Source organism: Podarcis muralis, chromosome 1, assembly GCF_964188315.1.
Source record: "Podarcis muralis chromosome 1, rPodMur119.hap1.1, whole genome shotgun sequence".
Classification (NCBI taxonomy): Eukaryota; Metazoa; Chordata; class Lepidosauria; order Squamata; family Lacertidae; genus Podarcis; species Podarcis muralis.
This window is the reverse complement of record NC_135655.1, coordinates 50,155,433-50,180,126: the sequence shown is the minus strand read 5'-3', so window position 1 is coordinate 50,180,126 and position 24,694 is coordinate 50,155,433. Positions and strand designations below refer to the sequence as shown.

General features: G+C 43.1%; 2 protein-coding genes across 4 annotated transcripts in view; one reads left to right on the top strand and one right to left on the bottom strand.

Moving 5' to 3' along the window:
• Nucleotides 1-8,513, bottom strand: part of LRP4 (LDL receptor related protein 4) — a 100,936-nt gene extending 92,423 nt beyond the window's left edge. For 2 of the 3 annotated variants that reach the window (XM_077928573.1, XM_028726515.2), the window contains exon 1: nucleotides 8,135-8,512. In XM_077928573.1, coding sequence (XP_077784699.1) covers nucleotides 8,135-8,219 — 85 coding nt within the window. In that variant the 5' untranslated portion in view covers nucleotides 8,220-8,512. Of the gene's footprint in view, nucleotides 1-8,134 lie in introns of all 3 variants that reach the window. The other variant, XM_077928585.1, reaches the window with a different exon arrangement.
• A 164-nt stretch (nucleotides 8,514-8,677) lies between these two features.
• CSTPP1 (centriolar satellite-associated tubulin polyglutamylase complex regulator 1) overlaps nucleotides 8,678-24,694 on the top strand; it is a 129,719-nt gene continuing 113,702 nt past the window's right edge. Inside the window, exons 1-3 of the mRNA XM_028726633.2 lie at nucleotides 8,678-8,794; nucleotides 14,291-14,433; nucleotides 21,283-21,377. Coding sequence (XP_028582466.2) covers nucleotides 14,402-14,433; nucleotides 21,283-21,377 — 127 coding nt within the window. The 5' untranslated portion in view covers nucleotides 8,678-8,794; nucleotides 14,291-14,401. The remainder of the gene's footprint in view (nucleotides 8,795-14,290; nucleotides 14,434-21,282; nucleotides 21,378-24,694) is intronic.

The following is a 24,694-nucleotide window of genomic DNA, read 5'->3' as shown; positions in this document are numbered from 1 at the left end:
TGAAAAGATTTCCTTAAGTAATATTAAAGGAACAGCCACAGAAACAACAATAGAAAGGGGATTTAGCAAAGATCTTTGTTTATCTAATCTGTGTTTGGCAGGCACATTCATTAACAGGTTCATGGTTTCCTCCGTAAAATTAGACTGTATCCAGGATATTATTTATCTGGAGAGATAGTAGTAGCAAGGCAATCTGCATCTGTTCCAGCACTGTTGTTGTTGTTGTTTTATTGTTTTATATCCCGCCCATCTAGTTGGGTTTCCCCAGCCACTCTGGGCAGCTTACAACATAATACAAGAGAAGTGGCAAAATGAGGGCGGGAGTTCCTAACTGCAGCTACATCCCCAAGTCACATACAACTCAATAGTGGTGAAATTATCTACACCAATTGTATTTCACTCCTAAAAGAAACACCACTCTAGCATGAGCATGTGTAGATGTGCATTCAGCTTTTCACAAACTAGAAAAATAATAAATATTTAACAGAGTATACTTTTTTAACTGTTCGGAAATGTTTGGGCACAGGGTAATGGAATGTGTTACAGTGGAACCTCTGTTTTCGAGCGTCTCGGAAGCTGAACATTTCGGAACCCGAATGCCAAAAACCCGGGAGTGAATGCTTCTGTTTTTGAACATGCCTCGGAAGTCGAACGGCTTCCGCTGCGTGTTTTTCCATTTTCTCAATGGAAATTGCAGACAGCCACTTTGCACCTCGGTTGTCGGAAGTCGAATGTTCTTCCAGTACGGATTACGTTCGACAAGAGAGGTTCCACTGTACTTAAAAAATGGGCACCATATACTCAGCAGGCACTGTGGCAGTCTCAATAAAAGGTATGCAGAGATACAGCAACGGTGCTGGCCATCCTTCTATGAACTGCTTTTATTTTCCCAGTCCTTGTTTTCGCTTGAAGCACGACAAAATTTGCGCATGCAGGGGGGGGGGCGGTGGCGATGACACCAAAACATTGCAATGTAACCATTTCAATTATTTTGACAATCAAACAGTATGTAAATGTTATGAAATAAATAAATAAATGAAATCACAGCGGCAGTCAAAGAGTTAAATCTTCAAAACCATGACTTTTGCATGGTCAAGTTTTCCTGCTTGCATAAAAGGTTTGCACAGCAAGAAGAAAGAATAAGAGCTTTTTAAAAATTGCATGGAGACACAAACATGAGATCTCATGGAGGGATTTTTACAGAGCTTCATATTGTATCTGTCTTAAAGCACTTGTTCCACTGTATAATCTGCATTATTGTCTGTTATTTTACATAGGATATAGCGTGTGTGTGAGAAAGAGAAAGAGAAAGAGAGAGAGAGAGAGAAAATGCTGTAAGAGCACCATAATTAGTATGTTTCAGTCCCACATCAATTAAGGGAACCTTTTTTTCATACTTCAATGCCCATAAAGAGAAAACCAGTAAGGGCACTCTATGTATTCCATGGAAATAAGAAAAAAATATAGAGCAACACTACAATAGCTTTAAATGAGTAAAAACAAATTCTGATAACCTGAAACGTTTTATATAAACACATAGACACAATTAATCTTTCTGTATTTGGATTCCTTTCTCATGGTTGTCACCCCTTAAAAGGAATATAAGGAAAGCAAATTGTGAGAAACTCCTCAGAATTTATTTGATCTCCTACCAAGATTCAGCTGGTGGGGCTTTTCGGTAATCCAATCTCCCAAGCTTATTATAAGGCTGCCTTGCCATTAATACTATGTGTCTACACCCTTTTAATATATATCACACACACATGCAGTTTTTGTAAATGGTGGCCTGTTTCTTCCATGTTTTCCTCCCCCAATCCTTTTTATTTGCTACCTTGAATAGCATTTTTCCAAACAAACAAAACCTGTCAGTAAAGAAACAGTAACAATAATAATAATAAATATCCCAGACAATCTGCATTCTAACATAAGGAGAAGTGTAACTATTTACATTTCTGCCTCATTTTCACAGACAAAAACGGTGTTACTTGCCACCTCCTTTTGAGGATGAGGAGAAGCTATTAAGCGCATAACTGGAAAGATAGGTATTACTTTTATTGAGGAGTGTAACTTGTTTGAGACTGAAAATATTTGTAAGTATCTATTATTACCCTGCAGCAAACTAGCAAAACCTTTCATTTAAAAATGATGGGAATGTTACACCCACCATTTTTTTTTTACCCCACCTTTTGAGTCTACTACAAATCACATGCTTTGTCTGTGTAATAACCTTTAAAAACTTAAACTAGATGGTACAGGAATAATTTAATTTATCTGGATTAGGAAAACTGTCTTTAAAAAGGAGCTACAACTGTGAACTCAAACTGACCTAATAGTAGCCTTCCAGAGTCTACCAAGTGGTTTAAAGATTAGAAAAGTTTGCCTCTGTGAAGTACTCCATTATACAATACTCATAGAATCAGAAGGGACCCCTAGGGTCATCTAGTCCAACCCCCTGCATTGCAGGAATCAAAGCAAAGCATCCGTGACAGATGACCACTAGACTTCTGCTTAAAAACCTCCAAACTACATTCTTCAGTTCCAGGACAGAGATTATTTCCCATTACTTCAGTCCGTACCAGGTAAGGTGTAAATTCTAAGTACAATTCAAAGTACTCATCTCCAATCAGCCCAGGAGAAATTTGCTTGCCTATAATAGATTTCTTAAATAGAATAAGCAGGGGGGGGGGGGAATTCGGTGAGCAAAGAAAGTCAAATGGGAATCCAGAGGTCCAAAGAGCTAAGAGACCTTTCAGAGGAAAAAGTAGGAATCTAGGTGTCACTAGGCTCCTTGTTCTACATACTTTCTTGCTTAAAGGGGTAAATCAAAAGGGTTCAATCAACAGAACCCTTCAGTTAATTTGGTTTGCTGCATATATCATCATCATCATCATTTATTGTCAACCCTTTGCCAGCAGATCCCAGGGTGGGTTACAGCAATTTAAAATTCAATATTAAAAGTTTTTTTAAAAAAAGTATAGTCACAGGAATAGGATGGGTCCTATAAATAAGTACGGTATCTCAGGTATCAAAGGCAGGGGTAATTCATACCAGCCAGACATGTACACTGGTAAATTTATTATCTGGCATTCTGAACTTCAGGACCGACATAACAACTTTTATCTTATCAGCCTTCTTTTTATAGCTGCCATAGTACTTGCTGAAGCAAAGAGCTACCGTCAAATTAACCTGCGGGTCTCTTTCCTCTTCTATCATCTGCAATAGTCTCAGGAGAGCCCCCAAAGTTTGCAACCACTTTTTAGCACAGGTAGGCCCAAAACTGCTCCTATGGGTCACTAGGGAAAGGGTATGTATAGGCTGCTGAAAGTCCCAGATAGGAGCCGTTTAACAAATTTTAGGTAACAGGGCTTAGAAGAACATCCGCTGAAGACTTCAGAGAACTTTGCCAAAAGAGTCTCAGTCTCCATATATGGAAATGTTGTACCACTCACTCACACATATATAGCACTGTGTCCTCAATTTCCAGAAGGAATGCTCCTGGTTCAGGGTTCTAGTCAACTAGTCAGGCCCTCCCCCATTCATACACAGATCTTCTTTTCCAACTAACACACATCATTCTGTGGCTACACAGCATGTTCAGCCCTCATACAGCAGGTTTTTGTGGGGCTGGGTAAGTAGATGCCGCCTTAGGTTTGGGGTTTTTTTAAATGATTTTTTTGTACACCTGAAAACTTCAGTATTCCCTGTGGCACACCAATATCTTCCTTTTTGTTTCCAGCAGCCTTGTTTGGGTTGCAACCCTGTCAGCACTCACCACCCGAGTTAACTATTATGGGAGGTAATAATACTGTATATATTACAGACAAGTATATAGAGATTCAGACATTAGGAGCACCAGTTCCCAATATTCTTTCTCACTCTGGTGTGACCAAGAAACAGAAACCATGGTGAGAGTGCAGAGATGGAAGCAGGCAGGGTTCTCCATTGTTGAAATTGCATGGGGCAGGAAATAGATTTAGCACCCTTTCCAGAAGGTGTCTGTTTCTGAATGCACTTAACAGTCGTACCTTGGATCTCCAACGGCTTAGTTGCCAAATCTTTTGGCTCCCAAATGATTGAAAACAGGGAGTGAGTGTTTCGGTTTTCAAACGATTTTTGGAAGCCCAACGTACAGTGTAGATTCCGATTGGCTGCAGGAAGCTCCTGCAGCCAATTGGAAGCCGTGCTTTGGTTTTTGAATGGTTCCGGGAGTCAAACGGACTCCCGGAATGCATTCTGTTCGGCAACCAAGGTATGACTGTACTTTCTTCCACACAAATTAATGGCTGTCATGAATTCCTATGAGAAAAGGTAAAGGATGCACCTGGGCACAACAATGAACTGAAGTTAAGATGGGTCTTCCATGCCAGAACCTGGATGGACCTGGTCTTCACTGACCTTTCCACTCTGGAGTCCTTAAAACTCTCCTCCACAAACATCTCATCTATCATAATAATTGGGAGTTTGCTAGTACATTCATGATACTGAGTGACTGCATGTCACAGATAAAAGCTACCAGGACAGAGGATGAAACTTCCACAAGTGCTTAAGTTCAAGCATCTCTCTTAAAATTTGATTGGAGTGCCAACTCCCCTCTACTATTAACTATTAAATTAAGGTCAAGGGGCAGTCATTCAAAATTCTTGACAAAATGCAGCAATATGTGTGCTATACTCTGTTTGAATCATTGCTATACGGTGGTACCTCGGGTTAAGTACTTAATTCGTTCCGGAGGTCTGTTCTTAACCTGAAACTATTATTAAGCTGAAGCACCACTTTAGCTAATGGGGCCTCCTGCCGCAGAAGCACAATTTCTGTTCTCATCCTGAAGCAAAGTTCTTAACCCAAGGTACTATTTCTGGGTTAGCGGAGTCTGTAACCTGAAGCGTATGTAACCTGAAGCATATGTAACCCGAGGTACCACTGTATTTTAACTATAGGGCATGGTGTGGAAGTCATGAAGGCATGCAATATTAACAAACTTATTGATTACGAACAAACGGCACCACACAAAGGCCAACCAACAGGTCTCACACAGCCCCAGTAGCCTCACTTCTGAAGAACCTAAATCTTCCCATAGATACTGGCAGGGTGCAGGACACCACATAAAAGCTGTGAATAGGAATAGGGAGAGCAGATATCCTGTGTGCACACACTCAGATGCAGTACAAATAAAGGTGCAGCCTGACAGCAGGGTACAGTATCACAACATTAAACAGGAAAGAGTTTCTTATCTGAAATTATTTGCTTGTGCCCTTCGTCCTATTAACCTTTTAAGCATATGAAGTTGTCTTCACAATCACACTGGAGCTACTGTTCACAAAAACAAAGAGGCACCAGCTCTTGCAAGTATCCTAAATTTAAGCATAAATTATTTTTCCCAATTAATTTTTATTATTTTATTTCATCTAGCATACTTCAGCGCTGCAAGGAAGTAGGAACAAATGGGGATAAAACTAAAATCAGTGAGTAGAAAAACTGAAGTAGAATGCATATATGTGGAAGAAAATGTGTTAAACTGTTTATTCAAGCATAAACGCCAGCACTTTCCCCCAGAGGGACACTCAGGAGAATAATGCTGGAATGAAGCCTCAGTTATGGATGTTGCTATTCCTGAGTCAACCTGGCATAAAAGTGCCTTCTGCAGACATCAACACACTGCCACTTAACAAGCAAGCATGACAAATGACCTACACTTTACAGCAAACCATCCCCCCAACAGTCATTAACTGCCAGGACACATTAAATAGAAGCACCTGGGTAAGAGCCAAAATAAAATCCCACCCAGTCCTCTATCTAGGCAGTGGTCTAGCCTTTAAATTGTTCCTTTACGCTCTCACAGAACTTGCCAGAGAAATTTAAACTCCTCCGGTTAGCAATAAAAATAAATTAAGGTTCCGCCTGTTCTATCCGGCATTTTCAAACTATCGCTCCTGCCACTGCAAGGGGGGGGGGGTGTATGTGAGCGCAAGCAGCATTCTGATCAGAAAGGAACTGTTTAAGCTAAACACAACCTCATTGTGCCCCAAGGCCAATGCTTGTGAGAATGATGGGAGCCAATACTTCTAAGGCAGAGACTTCCTGCAACTCCCAATCAGCATCTGGAGAGACAGGTGGATGAAATTACACAGGCAGCAGCCAAAAGAGGAGGAAGATGCATTTATGCTTCCGACTTCCTGCTACAGAAAATGTCAACTTGTCCACAAACATCTGGAAAACTTTGCTCCCCCCCAAAAAAACAACAACTTCAACTTATTAATAAACAGCAGAGCATATCTCCCCCCCTCCCAGAACACAGTTACTATTACTCTGCCACTGTTTATTGAGCACCAATAATGTGCTCAGCACACATCTGTGAACCACTAACCACAACACATTTTCTACATCAGTTTCAAATACAGCACTGCAAAACACTTAAGATGCACAGTCTTCTTTCTAAGCAACAGGCAGGGAGAAAGCTGCTTTTTTCTTCTTCACATGCTTTCCTGCTCCCAACATAGCATTTATTATGGGTGCTCACTTTGAGCATTTATTACTACTACTACTACTACTACTACTACTACTACTACTACTACTACTACTACTATAAAAGCACTCCCAAGACCACAAAAAATCTGAGGTTAAGGAAAGTAAACTGAGCCTAAGATTCCACCCTAGCAGGTCTGTACCTTTAAGGGGCTTGTCTGGTAGGAAGAGCAGCTGCATTCCTGCTGAGGAAGGGCTGCTGTCCCAACACGCAAGAGAAGGCTAGAAATAACCTGCACACATACAACCTTCCAGCACTGAATTTAACAATGCCACAGTCTCTCACTCACCCGCAGCAGGGAAAGACAGAAAGAGGGAGGGAGGGAGGGAGGGAGGGAGGGAGGGAGGGAGAGAGAGAAGGGGGGGGTGAACAGAAAGGGATAAATTTAGTAGATCAACTTCAGAGGGGAGGAGGTGGGCGTATGTGCATCAAAAGCGGCGGCTGCCCTTTGGAGGAGTGGGGGGAGAGCAAGCATGTTTCAAGGCAAGAGTACATGAAGGAAGTGGAGATCCCTTTGCTGTGGCTTTGCAGGGATCCGGTTGGGTTGCAAGAAGAAACCTTTGAAGGGCTGGGACAGGAAAGCCGATCAGCGGCCCGAACAGATGCATGCTCTACACACAATATGAGCTGCGAAGGCTGAGGAGGACGGGAGAACGAGGCGTGCGTGTGACGGATGGGACAAAGACAATGCCAAGTAGGGAAGAAGAAAGCAGGTAGTTAGCACGGCGGGATGCCCCGCGCGCCGGCGCCAGAAACACTCGAGCACCTCTTGCAAATGAGCAAAGCCGCCGCCGCCGCCGCTCCACCCAGCTGCTCCTGCGCGTGGAGGGAGCGGGCTTAATTTGAGCCAGAGTTCAGCCAGGCTTTGCCCCAGAGCACCTCGGGCAGTGTGTGCCGGATTTGGCCGGGGTGTGTGTGTGTTGTCCAAATCATTACGCGAAGTGGTTGTAGCATGTGCAGAGTGCTCTTTCTACCCTTGCCCAATGAACACAGGCAACTCTCTCCGACACACCAACTCTCCGAAACTTGGATGCCATCACTTCTAGTTTTAGAAACAAAGGGGTGGGGGAAGGGAGGAGGAGAGGGAAGACTGCGAGGAGGTTTCTCTGGTCCACAGCCACGAGGGCAAGGACCCCGGGGAGCCAAGAAAAGGGGGGGGGGTTCCCTGCAACGCTAACCTAAGCGCGCTGGGTGCTATTTAAAAGTCCTGCTTTGTTCCGCGGGATTTGTTTGCAGGTACGTGCCCAGAGAGGGCTGCAGGTCTAGGAAAAGGGGAGCAGCTCTGTATAGGCAGAACACAGGCGCACCCGCAATGAGGGCCAGAAAAACGCCACTGGCCGAGACCGGGGATTCCTGGCGAGAGCTCAAGGCGGGGCTCGGTCCGAAACGTGAAGCGAGACGAGCGCGCCTGAGCATGGGCCGAGCGCCTGTCGGGAAGCCCGGAGCAACTTCGACCGCGGGACGCCGCACGGCAGAAAGGCAAAGGAGAGAAAGGAGCCTTTCCCCGACGCAAGTGCCCTGCGCTGCGGCCGCGTCTCGTTCACAGCGCACGGCGGCTGAGAGCAGCGCGGGAAACCGGGGGGGGGGGGGTGTCCCTTCGGAAGCGCTTACCTCGCACGTAGAAAAGGGCTCCCAGCAGCAGCAGCAACAGCGGCTGAGGAGGAGGAGGCGGGCGGACGCCCCCGAGCCGCCTCATGGTGGCGACCCCTGCCGCAGCTCCCGCAGCCCCTGCACGACGCAGCCTCTCCCCTGCTTGGCGAGCGGCGAGCAGAAAGTTGAGTTCTCCCGAGTCGTCTCGCTGCACGGCGCCCGCGGCTCTCTGTCCCTCCCTCTCCCTCTTTCTCTCTCTCTCTCCGCGGTGCCGGCCGGGCGACCTTCCTCCTCCTCAGAGCGGCCGCCACCACCAGGCGCCAGGACTGGCCGGGGTGGCTCGCGGTGAGTCTGGCTCTGGTTGGAGCGGCGGCGGCGGCGGCTGCTGCTTCACTCGACCCCGCGCCGACGTCTCTCTCCACCCCGCAGGAGCGCGACGGCGAGATTGGGGCTCCCTCCGGCTGCCTGCTCCGCCTGCCCGCCCCCGGCCCTGCCCTCGGAGGAGGAGTCCCGACGGGGCAACCTCCGCCTTCGCTTCTCGCCGACAGGAGCCGCGGCGGCGGCGGCGGCGGCTACACGGCCGGGCACGTTTCCCCAAGTTGCGAGAGGGAGAAGACGAAGGCAGCTTGACGTCGCTTTCCCGCCTCAGCAAGAGCCCACAGCTGCTGTGTACTGACTCAGGTAGTCTAACTCAGAGGACTCCCTACTACGCTAAGAGCCTTCAACCTTTTCCTACACGGGACCTACTTTTCTCCTAAATTAGTTTGGTCTTTTTGGAGAGGGACCTGGGACCCTCTGCATGCAAAGGAGGTGCTCTACCACCGGGTTAGAGCCCTTCAAATTATGGTTTATTTGTTGCATTTATATCCCAACTTTTCCCTCCAAAGAGCTCAAAGTGGTGTACATGGTTCTTTGCCTTCTCCTCAGTTCATCCTCACAACAACTCTGTGAGGTAGGTTTAGGCTGAGAGGCAATGACAGCCTCTCAGCCTAGCCTAGCCTAGCCTACCAATGGGATTACCCAATGGATGAGTGGGGATTTGAACCCTGATCTCCCGGATCTTAGTCCAGCACTCTAACCACAAAACTACACTGGCTCTCAAATCACCACCAGCACCAGGCCATCCCACACCTGCACCCCTTACAGGCTCAGAGCATTTTGAACACAAGTGGAAGTTTTCTCCCATAGTGTGCTCAGATTGGTGGCAAACCGCTGCCTCGCTCACACCATATAGGACAACTCCCCTCCCTTTGCTGATCAGCAGGTGCAAATGTACACATCATCCCTGTTCTCAGCTCAGATACGGCAGTTCCACTTCACTGTGTCCAGATGCATAACACTGGACTCATTTCAATTTGCAGGTATTGAAGATGCACACATACTCTTCCTGGTTGCTTTTGGTACTTCATCAAAATGGGAAAGTGGTATGCACTTTTAAAGCTAGTTCAATAAAACTTTAAATGATATAGTGAGTTGTATGCAATGGTGGCTTTACACTAGCAGAAAGCACTTTACTCGTGCAAGACAGGCTGTGGCAGACCTACATTTTTGGAGCCCTGAAGCTTGAACTGTTATGGGGGTCCCTTCACAACCAGCAATGAGGTAACGCCTGATATCTTCTGGGGTTGATCCATGACAGATCACCACACCTCTACAACATCTGCACTACCAACTCTCAAACTTCAGGATTGTTGAAATATAAACAACAACAAAATAATATGAGTTGTGCGACTCAGATTGGGTCTTCTACTAGATTCATTTTTTAAAAGCAGCCTGGGCTAAAGTCGCTTCTGGGGCCCTCTGGGATTAAAGACCCTGAAGCTTAAACTTCATTAGTTTCATAGCAGATCTGCCCCTGAAGGCAGGGTACCTGACTTTCACCAATACCTCTCTCACTCAATACTTGAAGTTGGAGGGGGGGCTGCGGAATAGTGTGGGATATAACACAAAGGGCTGCAGTGGATAAAAGGATTGGCAAAACATCTATGATGAAATCCCTCCCCACTAGTGCAAAGCCACCATTGCACAGAAATAATTTTTTAAGTGAACAACAACAAAAAGCTACAATAAAAACTAATAGAGACTAATAACCCCCTTCCAAAAAACGTATTGTTAAATTGACAACACTATCTCCCCATTCCGTCCCTTTGCTGCATGCAAGGATCTGTGTTTCCTCAAAATATTGTAAATTTTGTGACATTTTGGTTGGTCCTAATAAAAGTATTGCTTGACTGTGGGTTTTAGTCTTTCCTTTGATGTTATGGAACAACATGGCTGCTTTTGTTTTTTAAAATACTGTGCAAAGTACCATGAGACATTGAAGAAAGTAAGGGAAATACTGTAGTCCAGATCAAAAAAGAGGAATGTTCACAAGCTTTCCCATAACTCTTACAGACCACTAATCTATGGGAAGGAAACTTCTTAGCAAACCACTGGGCATTTCATGCCTCTCTTTAATGCTAGGTCAGTTATCCTAAAAATAATTCTAGCAAGGCCAGCCCTACCCTTAGGCAGAAAGAGATGGATGCCTTAGACAGCAGATGCTGGTAAATGGTGAGGGGTTGGTTGGAGAGAATAGTTCTGTGTGCCATGCAGCCTGCCCTCTTGCATCTTCCAGTTCCTTTAAATTCAGAGATCTGTTGTATTTAAAGTTTCATCAAGTGTGAGGTTCTGGTCTTAGCAAAAATCTGAAAATAAAAACTTACTTACTGAACCCACAACAGCTATTCTGTATAGAAATCAAGAATTTGTGTACATCTGGCGCCTCTGATGAAGTGAAACCACCAGAGATAACTTTGGAATGAAGGCAATTCTGCAATTGTAAATGTTGCCAGACAGCTGAGGTAGGCAACTGGAACTCTGATCTGTGATTGTCACATGAATTTTGGGTCTTAGGTCTTTGGCAGCCATTGGTTCCATACATTCTAATAGCAAGTTTGCCTATTTCATAACTATTACTTGAGGCATCCAAGAAAAAAGTTACTGAACACCCCTTTTAATGTGGAATTTGTTGAAATATATCAATATTTGTTGAAATATTTACAAAGTTATTGTAAGTTTTGTTTATGAGAATGTACTCAATAGCAGGATATTGCTTCATAAACTATACAAATTATTCTAAAAACGTAACAGCTCTATTTCTCCATACAATCTGTATACAGTATTGGACTTGATGGGGAAATACAAATTGAGCTTGAAATCAGGCAAGAAAGCAGCATTGTGAGTGAATTATTTGTCAGTTGTCTGCGTTGTATGCTGTACACACCCTGTGAGGAGCCAGGTACGCAGTCTGGGATGCTCCTGGATCCAGCTGTGTCACTCTGTGGCCAAGAATAGCTTTTGGTAGTATGACAGCTGTGACCATTCCTAAACAGGGATAACTTTAGGCATTGCTAACTTCATGCCTGGATTACTGCAATGCACTCATTGTGGAGCTTCCATTGTGGCTGGATTTAGTGCAGAATGCTGCTGCACAACTGCTGAAAGGAGCAAGATTCTATCAGCATGCTATATCTCTGCTCAAAGATCAGAGTGGTTGCCAGTTTGTTAACAGGCCAAGTTGTATACTATTGTATACTGATAGGACTTTACAACTTTGGGCTAATTTACTTGCAGGATCACACTGCTCCATCCATGTCTACTTTACTGCTTTGATCTGTGTACTTTTACAAGTACCCTATAATGTTCTTTCTATATTGGTGAGGAGTCAATCTTTTAGTGTAGCAAGCACATATTCTTTGAAACTCCCTACCAACACCTAGGTGAGATATTTTGTATATACGTAATATTCCTAAATATTTAAAGTGCTTAGCAGACTATTGGGGGGAAAACTGCTTCCAGACAGCAGGCTTAATCAGAGTCTCACAGACTGGAATTGCGATAGACAACTCTGAACCCTATTAAAAACCAGTTTGCCGCAACCAAAAGAGGTGAAGTTGCCATAATCCACAAGGAGTCTGTCTCTCACACACAAAGTTGCTTGATCAGATTGAAAACAACAAATAATCTTGTGACACCTTAAAAGAGTGACAGATTTATTGTGACCTAAGCTTTTGTGGAGAAGAGCTCACTCCATCAGTGTTATCTTCAGTTGGCAGATTTACTTAGTTGCAGGAGAGGGGGAGATAGTTGGTAAACAGTGGGTTCAAAAGGGCAGGAAATCTATGCAGCAATCTGCCTGTGAAATTTCTATGCAAATGCATACAAGATAAGGACAGAGTGGCTTATTCACAACACCAGCTTCTGTGCTAATGCTATCTCTCTAGTGATGCCATGCACACCTATTCTGGGAAAAGAAGACTGTGTACACATTACAATACCTTTTACTCCAGCTCCAGTGTGCTGCCAGTTCTGGTGTTTGAAGCTGAGTACACATGATATTAGCCAGAATCCATATGTACCCTGTAGTTTATTGAACAATACCCCGGTTACATGTGTTGCTCCTCAGACCATCTTCCATCTGATTTGAAAATGCAAGCCCCAGTTAAGCTGAGGTGTGTGCAGTTCAGGCCCCCATTATGCACAGATGACAGCTTGCTTCTGTAAGGAATTAGTTCTTCATTGTGTGGCTGAGGTTATTCAGTCATGTAACATCATTACTTGGACAGAACTGGTGTCCGGATTTGTTGCAGGGCCTAATCCAGGGGTCAGCAACCTTTTTCAGCTGTGGGCCGGTCCACCATCCCTCAGACCATGTGGGGGGCCGGACTATATTTTTTTGGGGGGGGAATGAACGAATTCCTATGCCCCACAAATAACCCAGAGATGCATTTTAAATAAAATGACACATTCTACTCATGTAAAAACACGCTGATTCCTGGACCATCCGCGGGCCGGATTGAGAAGTCGATTGGGCCGCATCCGGCCCCCGGGCCTTAGTTTGCCTACCCCTGGCCTAATCTCTAGGGTTAGGCCTCTTGTCTTAAGTAGCCTGTGGCTGTGGGCAAGAAATCAGTTTAGATTGCCTATAAGCAGGGACAAGCCAAGGCCTGCATGAGAGAAATATCATTATCCAGGTTGGGCTACTGATAATTGATAATATGCCAGAGCAGTTTTATCTGAGAGGTGACAAAAAATGTGTTCCATCAGTTCCAGTTCTGGACCTGTCCAGTCATAGGCAAAACCTTATTGATCTGTTTCCTCAGTTCATTTGGTGTATATTGTAGTTATACAATGCCCAAGGTTTTTCTTTCCTAGGGACTGGAACAAATGTGTTTATATACTCCTTGGCTATAGATGATGAATCATTTGGTTTGCTTTGAGAGGTAGCTCAAAGAAAAACAGGTAGACGTGTGCAGCAGTCTGGTGGTTTCCAATACAGTGGTTACTTTGGTTCTTGAACTTCATCCGTTCCAAAATGTTTGAAAACAAAGGCGTGGCTTCTGATTGGTGCAGGTGCCCCGGAAACAATAGCCAACAGTCACATCAGACATTTGGCTTCTGAAAAACGTTCGAAAACAGAAACACTTACTTCTGGGTTTTCAGCATTTGGGAACCAATGCGTATGAGTACCAAGACATTTGGGGATTAAGGTAGCACTGTATAAGATGGTGTTTGTATGACCATTGCATGGTTGCATTGTGGTGTCCAGCCAATCCTGATGAGCAAGTGACCTATCGCTTTGCCTCTGTAATGTCCAGAAGGTGATGGGCCAGCTGTGTGGAATGGCCCAGGCTCAGGCACTGGAGATTGATCCATTAGGGCAAATGGGGCACTGCTCCACCGATCTGACAGTGCCGTCTGCCAGGCTCCACTTGGCTGCCTCCTGGAAGTGTCATTGCTTGTCAGATTCCTCCTCCTTACTCTCAGTGTCAGTCTAGAAGAACTCAGCAGGGAGAAGGATGGGCAAAACACTGGAATGAGTTGTCTCTGTGTGTCATTGGCTATGACTCTTAACTACTTATGGCTTCTCTGCCTTCCACCCTGTTAGTTATGGTCAGATAGAAGTTGCTGAAATCCTGGTAGAATTTTTCACTTGTGTTCAGTGGATCATACTTGCAGGAAAGCGGTAACAGCCTGAAAGTTCAGCTACTATGAAGAAAGGTTGCAGCATTTGGGACTGTTTAGCTTAGATAAAAGATGAGTATGAGCTAACATGATAGACGTCTATAAAATTATGCACGGCATGAAGAAAATGAAGAGATAATAAAAGTTTTTCTCCCTCTCTCGTAACACTAGGACTTATGGATATCCCAAGAAGCTGAATGGTGGAAGATTCAGGGCAGATAAAGTACTTCTTTATTGCAGCACATAGTTAAACTATGGAACTCACTCCCACAGCAAGCAGTGATGGCTGCCAGCCTACAAGGCTCTAAAAGACGGTAAGACAACTTCATGGAGTATAGGCTTCAGAAGCAAAGCTTCTGAAAATCAGTTGCTGGAAACCACAGAAGAGGAGAGTGCTTTTGTTCTCGAACCCTGCTTATGTGTTTTTCACAGGCATCTGGTTGGCCAATGTGAGAACAGGATGCTGGACACGGTCAACCATGGGCCTGATCCAGCAGGCTCTTCTTATGTTCTTGTGTTTAATGTATTTCCACTACAGAAAGTGCTCAGTTATGCCTGGATATATGTGCTTAACAAAAGCACTTTCCTTTTTATGCCATAACTTGATTTTTCCTAAGGCCATTGATGAAGATGGTGTTAAAGGGCTTCTGAGCCTTTGTGTGTCATATTGATTGGCTCTTCCTTTATCTACATGCTTATTGAATAAAGGCCTAAGAGGTGTGTTTGACTCTCTCTCTCTCTCTCTCTCTCTCTCTCTCTCTCTCTCTCTCTCTTAAAATCTGTTGGCTCTAGCCTAACTCAATGTTTATCTATGATTTGAGCCAACTTGTCCTTTTAGCCGCTACTAAGGTTGCCTGGCACTGAAGGCAGTGACCTCAAGATCACCTGTGGATCTTTTTAAAATATTGGAATCCTTTATTTTCAGTCTAGAATGTAACAGATGGGAAAGTTTAGATAACAATATTTCACACACAGTGTTAAGCAACGGTTTATTTTAAGCCATGGAGTTAACCAGAAGTTAACCCACAAACAATCAAACAAACCACGGCAAGTACTGCAAATATCTTCTGCTAACATCTAGTTTGTAGAAATTCAATAGATTCATCACCCCCAGGAAGGTAGTTCAGGCATGGCCACCTTGGCCAGTTTAGGGATCTTGAGGTATTTCAGTGTCCTAATAAAGAGAAGCTCGGCACGAAAGTGTCCTATCCTAAGCTGCAAGTGGCTAGGTACTTACAATGGCCAGGTTCTTTATGTCCACCAGCCTTATATACTGTACTCCACCCAGTTCTGTTCTCCAGCCAGTATAGTGCATGTGTAATGAACACCACCCCACTTTCAAATAACATCTGTGTGGCTGGAGCTAGATGAATTGCATCTGGGTGGATTATTTGCCTAACAGGACGTTTGCATGTGGTTCTCTGGTGTAAGCACTGACCCAGGTCAGTGTGAGGGTTAACCAGACCATGTAATCAGGAACAGAAATCCAGACCACAAAAGGAAAATGATACAACCAAACTTCACAGTGCAATCACTACAAGTAGGTCTCAGTACGATTACTTTGCTCCCAAGGCTATCAACCGTAGCAACCTAGCCCACAACAGGGAATAGTTACTGAATGATGATGGCTCCTCTCTCCAAGCAGCCTAATGTGCAACTTCAGGACTGATGGCCAGTCCTTTGCTCCTCAGGTGGAAATAGGACCCTGATCTCCTGTGGTCAACCAACCAACAGAATGAATAAGACTGATTTTGGCAACTACCGTCCAAGAAATCTTGTCTGGAGCTGTGTTGGATGGCTCGTCCTTTCCTTCCTTTTTGTCTCTCTCCAATTTGTGCTCTCTTGTCTCTTTGCATCCATGTTCTTCTCCCTTTTAAACTGTATACTGTTCTATGGTTCAGTGCCATATTGGTACACAAGGTGTATGGCACTTACAAAGATGCCCTGTCTATACGAAAATTATAAGCTCCTCAAAACATGGAAGAAATCTCATTATGCTCGTTTGAATCATCAGTTTACTGGAACCTCAAGCTATTTCTAGACAGTGTTTCCCCTCTTCATTCTTATCTTCTCTTACATATATATACCGCACAGCCTCTTTTTTGTTTCCAGTTCTTCCTCCAATGTAGGCACAGCTACTGAATTTGTTGCTGTATGTTCAATGTAATTCTCACCCATCAGCATCTGGTATGCTCTGCACTTTGGGGCAAATAAGGAACAGGGCACTACTAGCCAGCATCATGCACCAGATGAACAAGGATGCTATTTTTTACTTATTTTTTTGCTTTTCCTGTTATTTCCAGACATACACATATTGTTGCACGCTGCCCCAATCTCCAAATCCACACAGAATTTATTTATTTCATAAACTTTATGTACTGCTTAATAGTCAAGAAAACTCAACAACCTCCAAGTGGTTTACAAAAGCTGAAACAAAATTTAAAATACACAACCGTACTTTAAAACATACGAAGTTAAAATACTAAAACAGATTAAAATTGCCGCAACTTTCTAAGCATCTGGTTAGGCTTGTCTAAGCAAGAATGTTTTTAGCAGGCTAAAAAAAAAAAAAAGAGTACAGTGGTTCTTTGGGTTAAGTTCTTAATTCGTTCCGGAGGTCCATTCTTAACCTGAAACTGTTCTTAACCTGAACCACCACTTTAGCTAATGGGGCCTCCTGCTGCCGCTGCGCCTCCGGAGCCCGATTTCTGTTCTTATCCTGAAGCAAAGTTCTTAACCTGAAGTACTATGTAACCTGAAGCGTATGTAACCTGAAGCATATGTAATCCGAGGTATCACTGTACAGTGAAGGCACCTGCTTGATCTCAATAGGCAGGGAGTTCCAAAGTGAAGGTGCTGGCACACCCAACAATCGAGTTCCTACAAATGTGGCACCTGCAGTAGTGCCAACTGAATTCTGCCAACCAAAGTAGTTGAGTGGGCACATGAGGGGTAAGGTAAACTCGTCCCAAGCAATCACTTTCCTCCTGCCAGACTTTCACTGGCTTCCCATCTCTTTACTGTATGCATCAGTCTTAGGGTTCCCCAGCCTTGGCATCACTTAGGAATTCATTTCCTACAAGTTGTGTGGAGTTTGCATTGGAATAATTGCTGGCATTCTGAATGCAGTTTGAGGTTTATAGTACAAAGATCCTGGTTACTTTTGAAAAGGAGGATGGTAAACAAAAATGAGGAGAAGCAAGGCTTTTTTAAAAAACACCCTGCACATTAAATTGTGCGGGGTTGAAACAGCATATTTAGGACAAGAATTTTTATACTCTAAACTTCTAGAGCTCTATGTGCATATCCGTTGCATTTTTAAATTTGTGGATTGTCTGATCTAAGCGAAGAGGTTGTGTCATTTTTGCTTTGTTCTATACAGAGCATATCAATGTGCTGGTAAATAATAAATATGGTCTCAAGTCACACCGTTTAGATTTGTATTTGATCTCTCTCACCAAAGTTGAGAACTCATTATTAATGAAAAAATATTTCACTGTCATTGACATTTTGTGGTGTTTGTGAGATTTTAAAGATTTGAATAGTTTGTTGGGCTTGGCTTTGTTTGGTCAGTTTTAAGGCATCCTATGTTTCCCGTATTTTATTTTTAATTTTTAAAGTATATATATTGTTATAGATACTGGGTGTCAGAGTTTGTGGGTACAAGTCATCCATAATTTTTAGATCTAGCAAGTTAGAATTAATCAAGGTTTGACTAAACATGGAAACCCCTGGATTTGGCTTATTGGCAGAGCTAGTTGAGTGTGGGCCATTGGAGGATCCGAGGTGGATGGTGGCCAGTCATTAACCCATCAAGGAAGCCATTAAGAGGGTGTAGCCCTATTTTATTGTAAATATCACAGAGAGAAAAAAAGAAAAACAGTGTCAGCTCATATTAATAACAAAGGTTATTCATAAATCCTAATTTCAACATATATATTAATATAAGCAGTCTCTATGTCCAAATAAATATCCAAACAAGACTGATGATTATAAGATACATGTTCAAATGTAGGAAGGGCAGTAAAGATTACAGATGGTAGTATTTATCCTTCCAACCGTGAAGTATAAGGGCTGATCTGCACTTTCGTTTGCCCTGTCACTCACGCCCTGCCCCGCCCCAGAAAACCCAAGGTTTAGTGCTAAATTGGAACAAATTGGGTTTTTCACAGATTGCTGTTTGTTCCAACTTAGTGGTGAAGAGAGGGTTTTCCAGGGGAAAGCAGTGGGGCTAAGACAAAATCACTCTGACCCATGCCTTGACCCAGGGCAAGTAGAAAACCACTTGAACCCATGCTTTCTAGACACAGGATGAAGAGCCCTCAGTCTCTTTGCAACTATAAGGACTCTCAGGTTCTATTTCCTAGATGTAGTTAAAACTATACATTACAAAGTTTAAATACAGAAATCATATAAAAACCAAAAGACTTTCCTTTATGTCTGGTGGTGTTGGGTGGAGGAATCCAGAAAGCCTCTCATTGCTTATCATCATATGGAGACCCATTTTTTAAAAGTCCTCAGGTTGGTTTAAATTTTATTTGTTTTCCTCTCCCGCGTAACTGATTCTCAGTCCTACCTTTTTGAATCATCTGCTTCACATCTTCTCTCCCCTAGCCGTGGTTAATGCTCTAAAACCTCCAGGCCTTTGCATTTTGTCCAGATAACACTATAACCTTGTTGAAGATGTCTGCAGCTGCAAATCAGCCTACAAGGGAAAGGGAAAACAAACACCTTTCTTTAACTACTCTCAATAATATATATGACATAAGAGATTAAAAAGGTAAAGGTACCCCTGCCCGTACGGGCCAGAGATTACTTACATTTTAAAAGGACAAAAACCATAGAATTGACATTTTTGTATTAGCCCAAGCGCTGCTGTCAAAGTGGTTTTTTGGAGCATATGAAACAGAGTTTTTGGAAGTTATTAGGTGTTTATAGAAAAGGAGGTCCTTCTCCCCCTTCCTTGGTACCCTTCCCATCTTGCCACATCTTTCTTTTACTGATCCTCTCTGATCTGTCATGTTTCCCATACCTTCTTTATCTCTCTTCAGTGTTTTTCTCTGAAGACACATCACAGACACACAGCACAATTTAGGACGTAATTAATTTTTTAAGACTCTGCGGGCTGCATATTGAAAACTTGCTTCTGTCTGAAAACTGTTCTTTTGGGAACCATGAGTACTGCCCAAGAGGATGGAGCACATTCTCCCCAGTTTCTTTTTCACATCGCACTCAGAAACATCCATATCCACACATCTGGGCAAGAGGAGAGAGAGAGATAGTGCTGAGTTACAGGGACTATTACTCCGCATACTGGAATGAGGGATGAGAAGTACAGGCTTTCCTCGGTTGCCCCCCCAGGATGAGCTAAGTCTTGGCTGTCAGTTACATTTCCTATGCCAGGATTTCCAAGCAATATTTATTTTGACCGGGCATTTTAAAACCCGCCCCCGCCCCCCTCTGGCATGAGACTAAGCTTGCCAGAAATGGCTGTTTTTCTTCTCCGCATCATTAGGGAGGCAGCGTTCCAGCAGTGAAGGGTCACTCACTTGGTACTTAAGTACTTTTAAAGATGTTTCCTTTTCCTTACTGAACAGATAATTTGAACAGAAACTGTCAAGAGACTTTCCTTCAGTTTCTTCCTCCCCAAATCCACTTCTCCCTTTGTCATAGCTTGAACTCATCATGGCCAAAAGATGACCTCCCCTGAGCTTAATGTGATCATCAGCCATGACAAGATGGCTCTGAGAATGCAGCCTTGTAAGAATTGCAGGGCTCAGGATATAGATTTCTTGTGTTCTGAATGCAGCCCAAAGATTTTGAGCTCTAGATGACAAAGAAAAACATTTTTGTTTGCTTTAAATATATTAGCTCCGGAGGGACTACAATAGATGAAGTGATTTGGTGAGATTGACAGAAATTTCTAAACTTTTTTTTTTTTTTTAAATTGAGACCTGTTTGCACTATAGAATTAGTTTGTGCTCAAGATTGGTATTTGCTTGGGGCTAACTGGTGCCCCCCTCAGTATATATGCCCAAACTTTCTTCAGCTTCCAAGCTTGAGTTTGAAAGGACTCTATCATGTGACAAAGTGCAGACCTAAGTCTTAGTTTACAGCAGTCCAGCTCTTCACAGTATTACAAACACTAAGGCTGTGTTCACACCCCTGTTTAGTGTGCACTCTTTTGGTTTCCTGTTTTTAAATCTGTGTTTGCTTGATGTTATCCAAAACACATATGTGTACTGTAAAATGCTGCTGTTTGGTGTGCTGTTTTCTCAAACCAGCTTCACACTTGGAACTCTTAAGCCATTTGTTTCTAGCCAAGGTGTGAACATCTTTGCATTGGGTAAAAACAAGTACTCTCACCAATGTTCCCTGGTGCGAACCCTTTGAAGCTGTGCTAAGGTGAACAGCTGAGGGGAAAGTGCAGGGAACAGTTTCACTGTGCTCTAAAGCAGTAATGTGAACACACCCTAGGTGTGAACCTTTTACTCCAAAATAGGTTGCACTGGATTTGTTTACCATGTGCCACAAAACACTAAGCCATGGATTGTTGTAAGCATGGCTTGCTCAGCAAACCACAAGTTATTTGACAGACAAACAAACAAGGAGTGGATTGTTTCTCCAAAACTTTCATTCTTTTCCAGCAGTTCTTGCATTGTTCTTCTGTATATTGATGAGGCTCTGAAGTGGCCACATAAACCATGGTTAAGCCAGACCAGCGGATATAATACCAAACCATAGTTAAAACAAACCATGGCTTCACATTGTGGTTTGCTATCAGAAAACAAACCATGATTTGTCTGCTGGACTGGCTTTAGATGATCAAACAAACTATAGTTAGGTTAAAACAAACAATGGATTATGTGTGAACCAGCAGGGCTATCTCACAGGTAAGTTTACAAAGGCTTGAACCATAGAATTACAAAAAAATCCTCATGTCTAATTCTCACTAAGGGTGAAAATGTCTTCCTTGAGAATATGTTCAGAAGCCTTCCTATTCCATTCTGAAGATGGAGATTCTCTAGTCTCCTTGAGAAGCTTGTTCTCTTGCTGAACTGCTCGTATAATTTGGAAGCTTTCCCTCAAGTTTAACCTACATTGGTCCTGTCAATTAAACCCACAGGTTTCTTTTGCAACTTAATTTTATTAATATTTTTCAGGTACAACAACATGAACAAAGATATAAAAGACAGCTTTCAGAAAATAACAAGGAATCAAGATAATCTGGGTGTTCAAGTCATCCTGACCTGTCTTAGTATGTATAAATAACTTTTTAAGATATCCCTTATAGACACCCTTTAAAATATTTAACAATGTTATGTTCACACCTTGATCTTATCTCTAGATTTGTTTGGTGAGGCATTTTTGTCTATCTTGATCTCTTTCCTGACCTAGCTTGAACCGAGATATTTGTGTTTATTTTGATTGGGCCAGAATACAGAGTGTGTACCTATCTCTAATCATCCATGGTGAGGCCAGATGTGTGTCCTTTCTAAATGGGCTGATTAATCCTGGGAGAAATGAAACAATTCCCTACTTTTTGCAAAAAAAAAAAATCCCCCTTGAAAAATCAAAGAGATTTATAGCTCAGATCCTGGTCTGTTACACACCATGTCTGGGACAAGTGAGGCCTCATAGGTGATCTGATTTTTTTATGTCTTAAAACAATTCATGTGATTTCTCCAGAGCAGCAGGATTACGTTTTCTTCACAACTAGCGTGGAACTAGCCCTGGTCCAGCATTCGTAACTTGATTATTGTTATGATTAAGTAGTAAGAAAATAGTGATCAATTATGATGGGGGGGGCAATGTTTGCATGGGAATCCATGGCAGGGGTGGGGCAGTTGTCCCACAGATTGAACAGCCACTGCCCAGACTGAGCCATTATGGTGCCTGCCTGCATTTTGCTACAACTGCATTGTGGGAGGAGGTGGAGGTCAAGAGAAATCCGCCCTGTCCCAATTGGCAAATGCGGATGGAGGTGCAGAGCAAGCAGCTTGTACTATTTTTCTAATTGCCTAGTCCAAGGATTTAGGGTTGTCATATTTCAAAAAGTAAAAACCAGGACATCCCAAAAGTTGTTGAGCTCAAAATTGTTGGGCTGGACATCTATTCCGCCTTTGAAATCCCAGTAATGTCCAGAAACATTTGGACGTATGGCAGTCCTAAAGGATTCCCAAAATGTGGCGTATGGACCACCAGTGGTCTATGAGCTTTGTGGTCTACAGCATGTCTGTAAATCTGTGTTTGAAGATGGGAGGTGAGACATCTGCCACATTAAATATTTATTCCTTCTTCTGTTTCTTCTGCTGTAGCTGATTGCTTTACAATCTAACTTTCATAGAATTCAAATAAATAAAAACACCATTAAAAATCTACATCCACCTTTATCTATGCATCACATCCCACTTGCTTGCTCCTGTCCTTGCAACAACAGCTTGTGGTTATATGTATTGACCAAGAGTCACTAAGGTTGCAGTGTGCGCTTCCTAGAATTTTCCTAGAGAACCGCAAAAGTTAAAAGTGGGTGTTGCAGGCCCAGTTTAGATCGCTGTGGTTAGCATGGGTACAGCAAACATGAGCTGGAAAGTATGCCAAGGCGCAATTGGCTTAAAAGGCCAGAACCGTAATTATGGCTCTCCTTCTAGAATACTGTATCACTTACACAGAGCATGACGGAGCAAGGTCAAAAGGATATAATGCACTTTGTTCCAGGATTTGTCACCCTAGGTGGCATCTGGGCATATTCACAGTACTCTTAGGTTGCTCCAAAGCAGGACCCTTTTAAGATGGAGGGGGAGAGCGGGGCAAGAGGCAAAAATGGGTGAAGCAAAGAATGCAAATTTTACCATTATGCAGTAGGACATAACAGAGCTTCCACTGTAACCTATAGCCCCATAACCGGTATTCTGTATCTCTCAAGTGTAGGGTTGCACCCTAAATTACCAATCCTATAAACAGAAACATGGGAATAAGCTGCATAGAACTCAGAGGGACTTACATTGTATAGGATTGTGCTGATGTGGGTGTCAAACCAGCATGCATTGAAGCTCACTGTATTTAAGATGATAAGGCAATATAAAATATGTGCAACAAGTGCTTCAAATCTTCAATGAGTGCTTCATATATGTAAGTCATAATTTCATACAGCCTTTAAGAGAAAGCCTTCTTTGTGAAATCAAATTTGTCTTAACTGCAAGTTTAGCAAGGTACTGTGCAGCTGAATTCTGGAGCACCAATGGAATGCTACTATTGTTATAGGATTGGAGTGAATAATGGTGGGTCCCTTCCTGGCCTGTGATTCTGAAACTGTGATTCGAATCTAGAAGAAGAAACCTGTTGAACAACTTGGACCAGTTCCTCGTCTTAGCCACTCAGCTAAGCGTCTGTCACCAGCATCTTAAAGAGTGAGCCCTGTTGCCATAGAGACAAATGGATGGAATTCCCACAGCACCATGCTGGATGCCATAGTATCCTAGGAATGGTAAGGATAGGCCAAGTGGGGCTGTGTGTTCCTGCATTTGGCTAGGCTGGAAGAGAGGCCTGACTCAGCTGTGCTGAACCCAAAGTTATGCCCTTGTGGGAAGCCCTATTAACCTAATGAGGAGACAAGATCTGTTGCCGTGTTAATGCTGTGAACCCTTCCATCCTATGCCTAGGTTGTATATGTGTGTGCATTAAGCCATATGTCATAATGGTACCACGGTCTCCATTATCAAGGGAACCAACTTCTACATATATGCAGGCATCCCTGAAGACACTCACCACTTGGAGTGTGTGCAAAACACTTCTAGTCTTCATAGTTTCAGAGAAGGATTTTGAAAATGTTGTTTTGGGTCATCTGAAAAGCATAGTCACATTTGGGGGGGGGGAGTATTCCTAAATCTTTATTACAATTTCTATGGCTATTTGTGGTGCTGAAAAATATTTGGCATTTGCTATAGTACAGACTTTGAAAACTGCTCCTTCCAGCACAGTTATGTAGCTACTATAGCAATAATTGCCAGAGACATAGGCAAATCAAATGTTTTAATCTGACTGAAGGTGGTGTGAGCCAGATGAAAATGTTCCAGTGACTGAGCCTTTTTGAAACAAGACGTTTCCCTTGGAATGGTTGCATGATGTTAATTCGTAGTTATTATTCTTTATGTGTCATTCACCCTACTGCTGTGGATAAGGAGCTGGTGTTTAAGGAACTTCAGTTAATGAGTAAAAAGAGTTTTCTACTTAGGTTTGGTTGTGCCAAAAAGCAAGGCACAAAACAGAAAAAGAAAAAGGAATGCATTCACGGGCCAAATATCCCATAGAGCTAAGATTGTGACTTAACAGAAGAAACAGTGCAAAAAAACCCACAACCCACAACAAGATGGAGATCAGGGTGTCTAAGCATATGTTCTTCTTGGTATGCAGTCTTTATTATGTCGTATTTGAGCAAATTCCAGACATATCCCTGCATTGCCACTCTGCACAGCCTTCTGCACGTGTGGCCATTAACCACCATTCTACTCAGTGAAGCACCCCCCTTGCTCTTTCAGTGAGACCTAAGGAATGCCATGGGAAATGCTCACATTA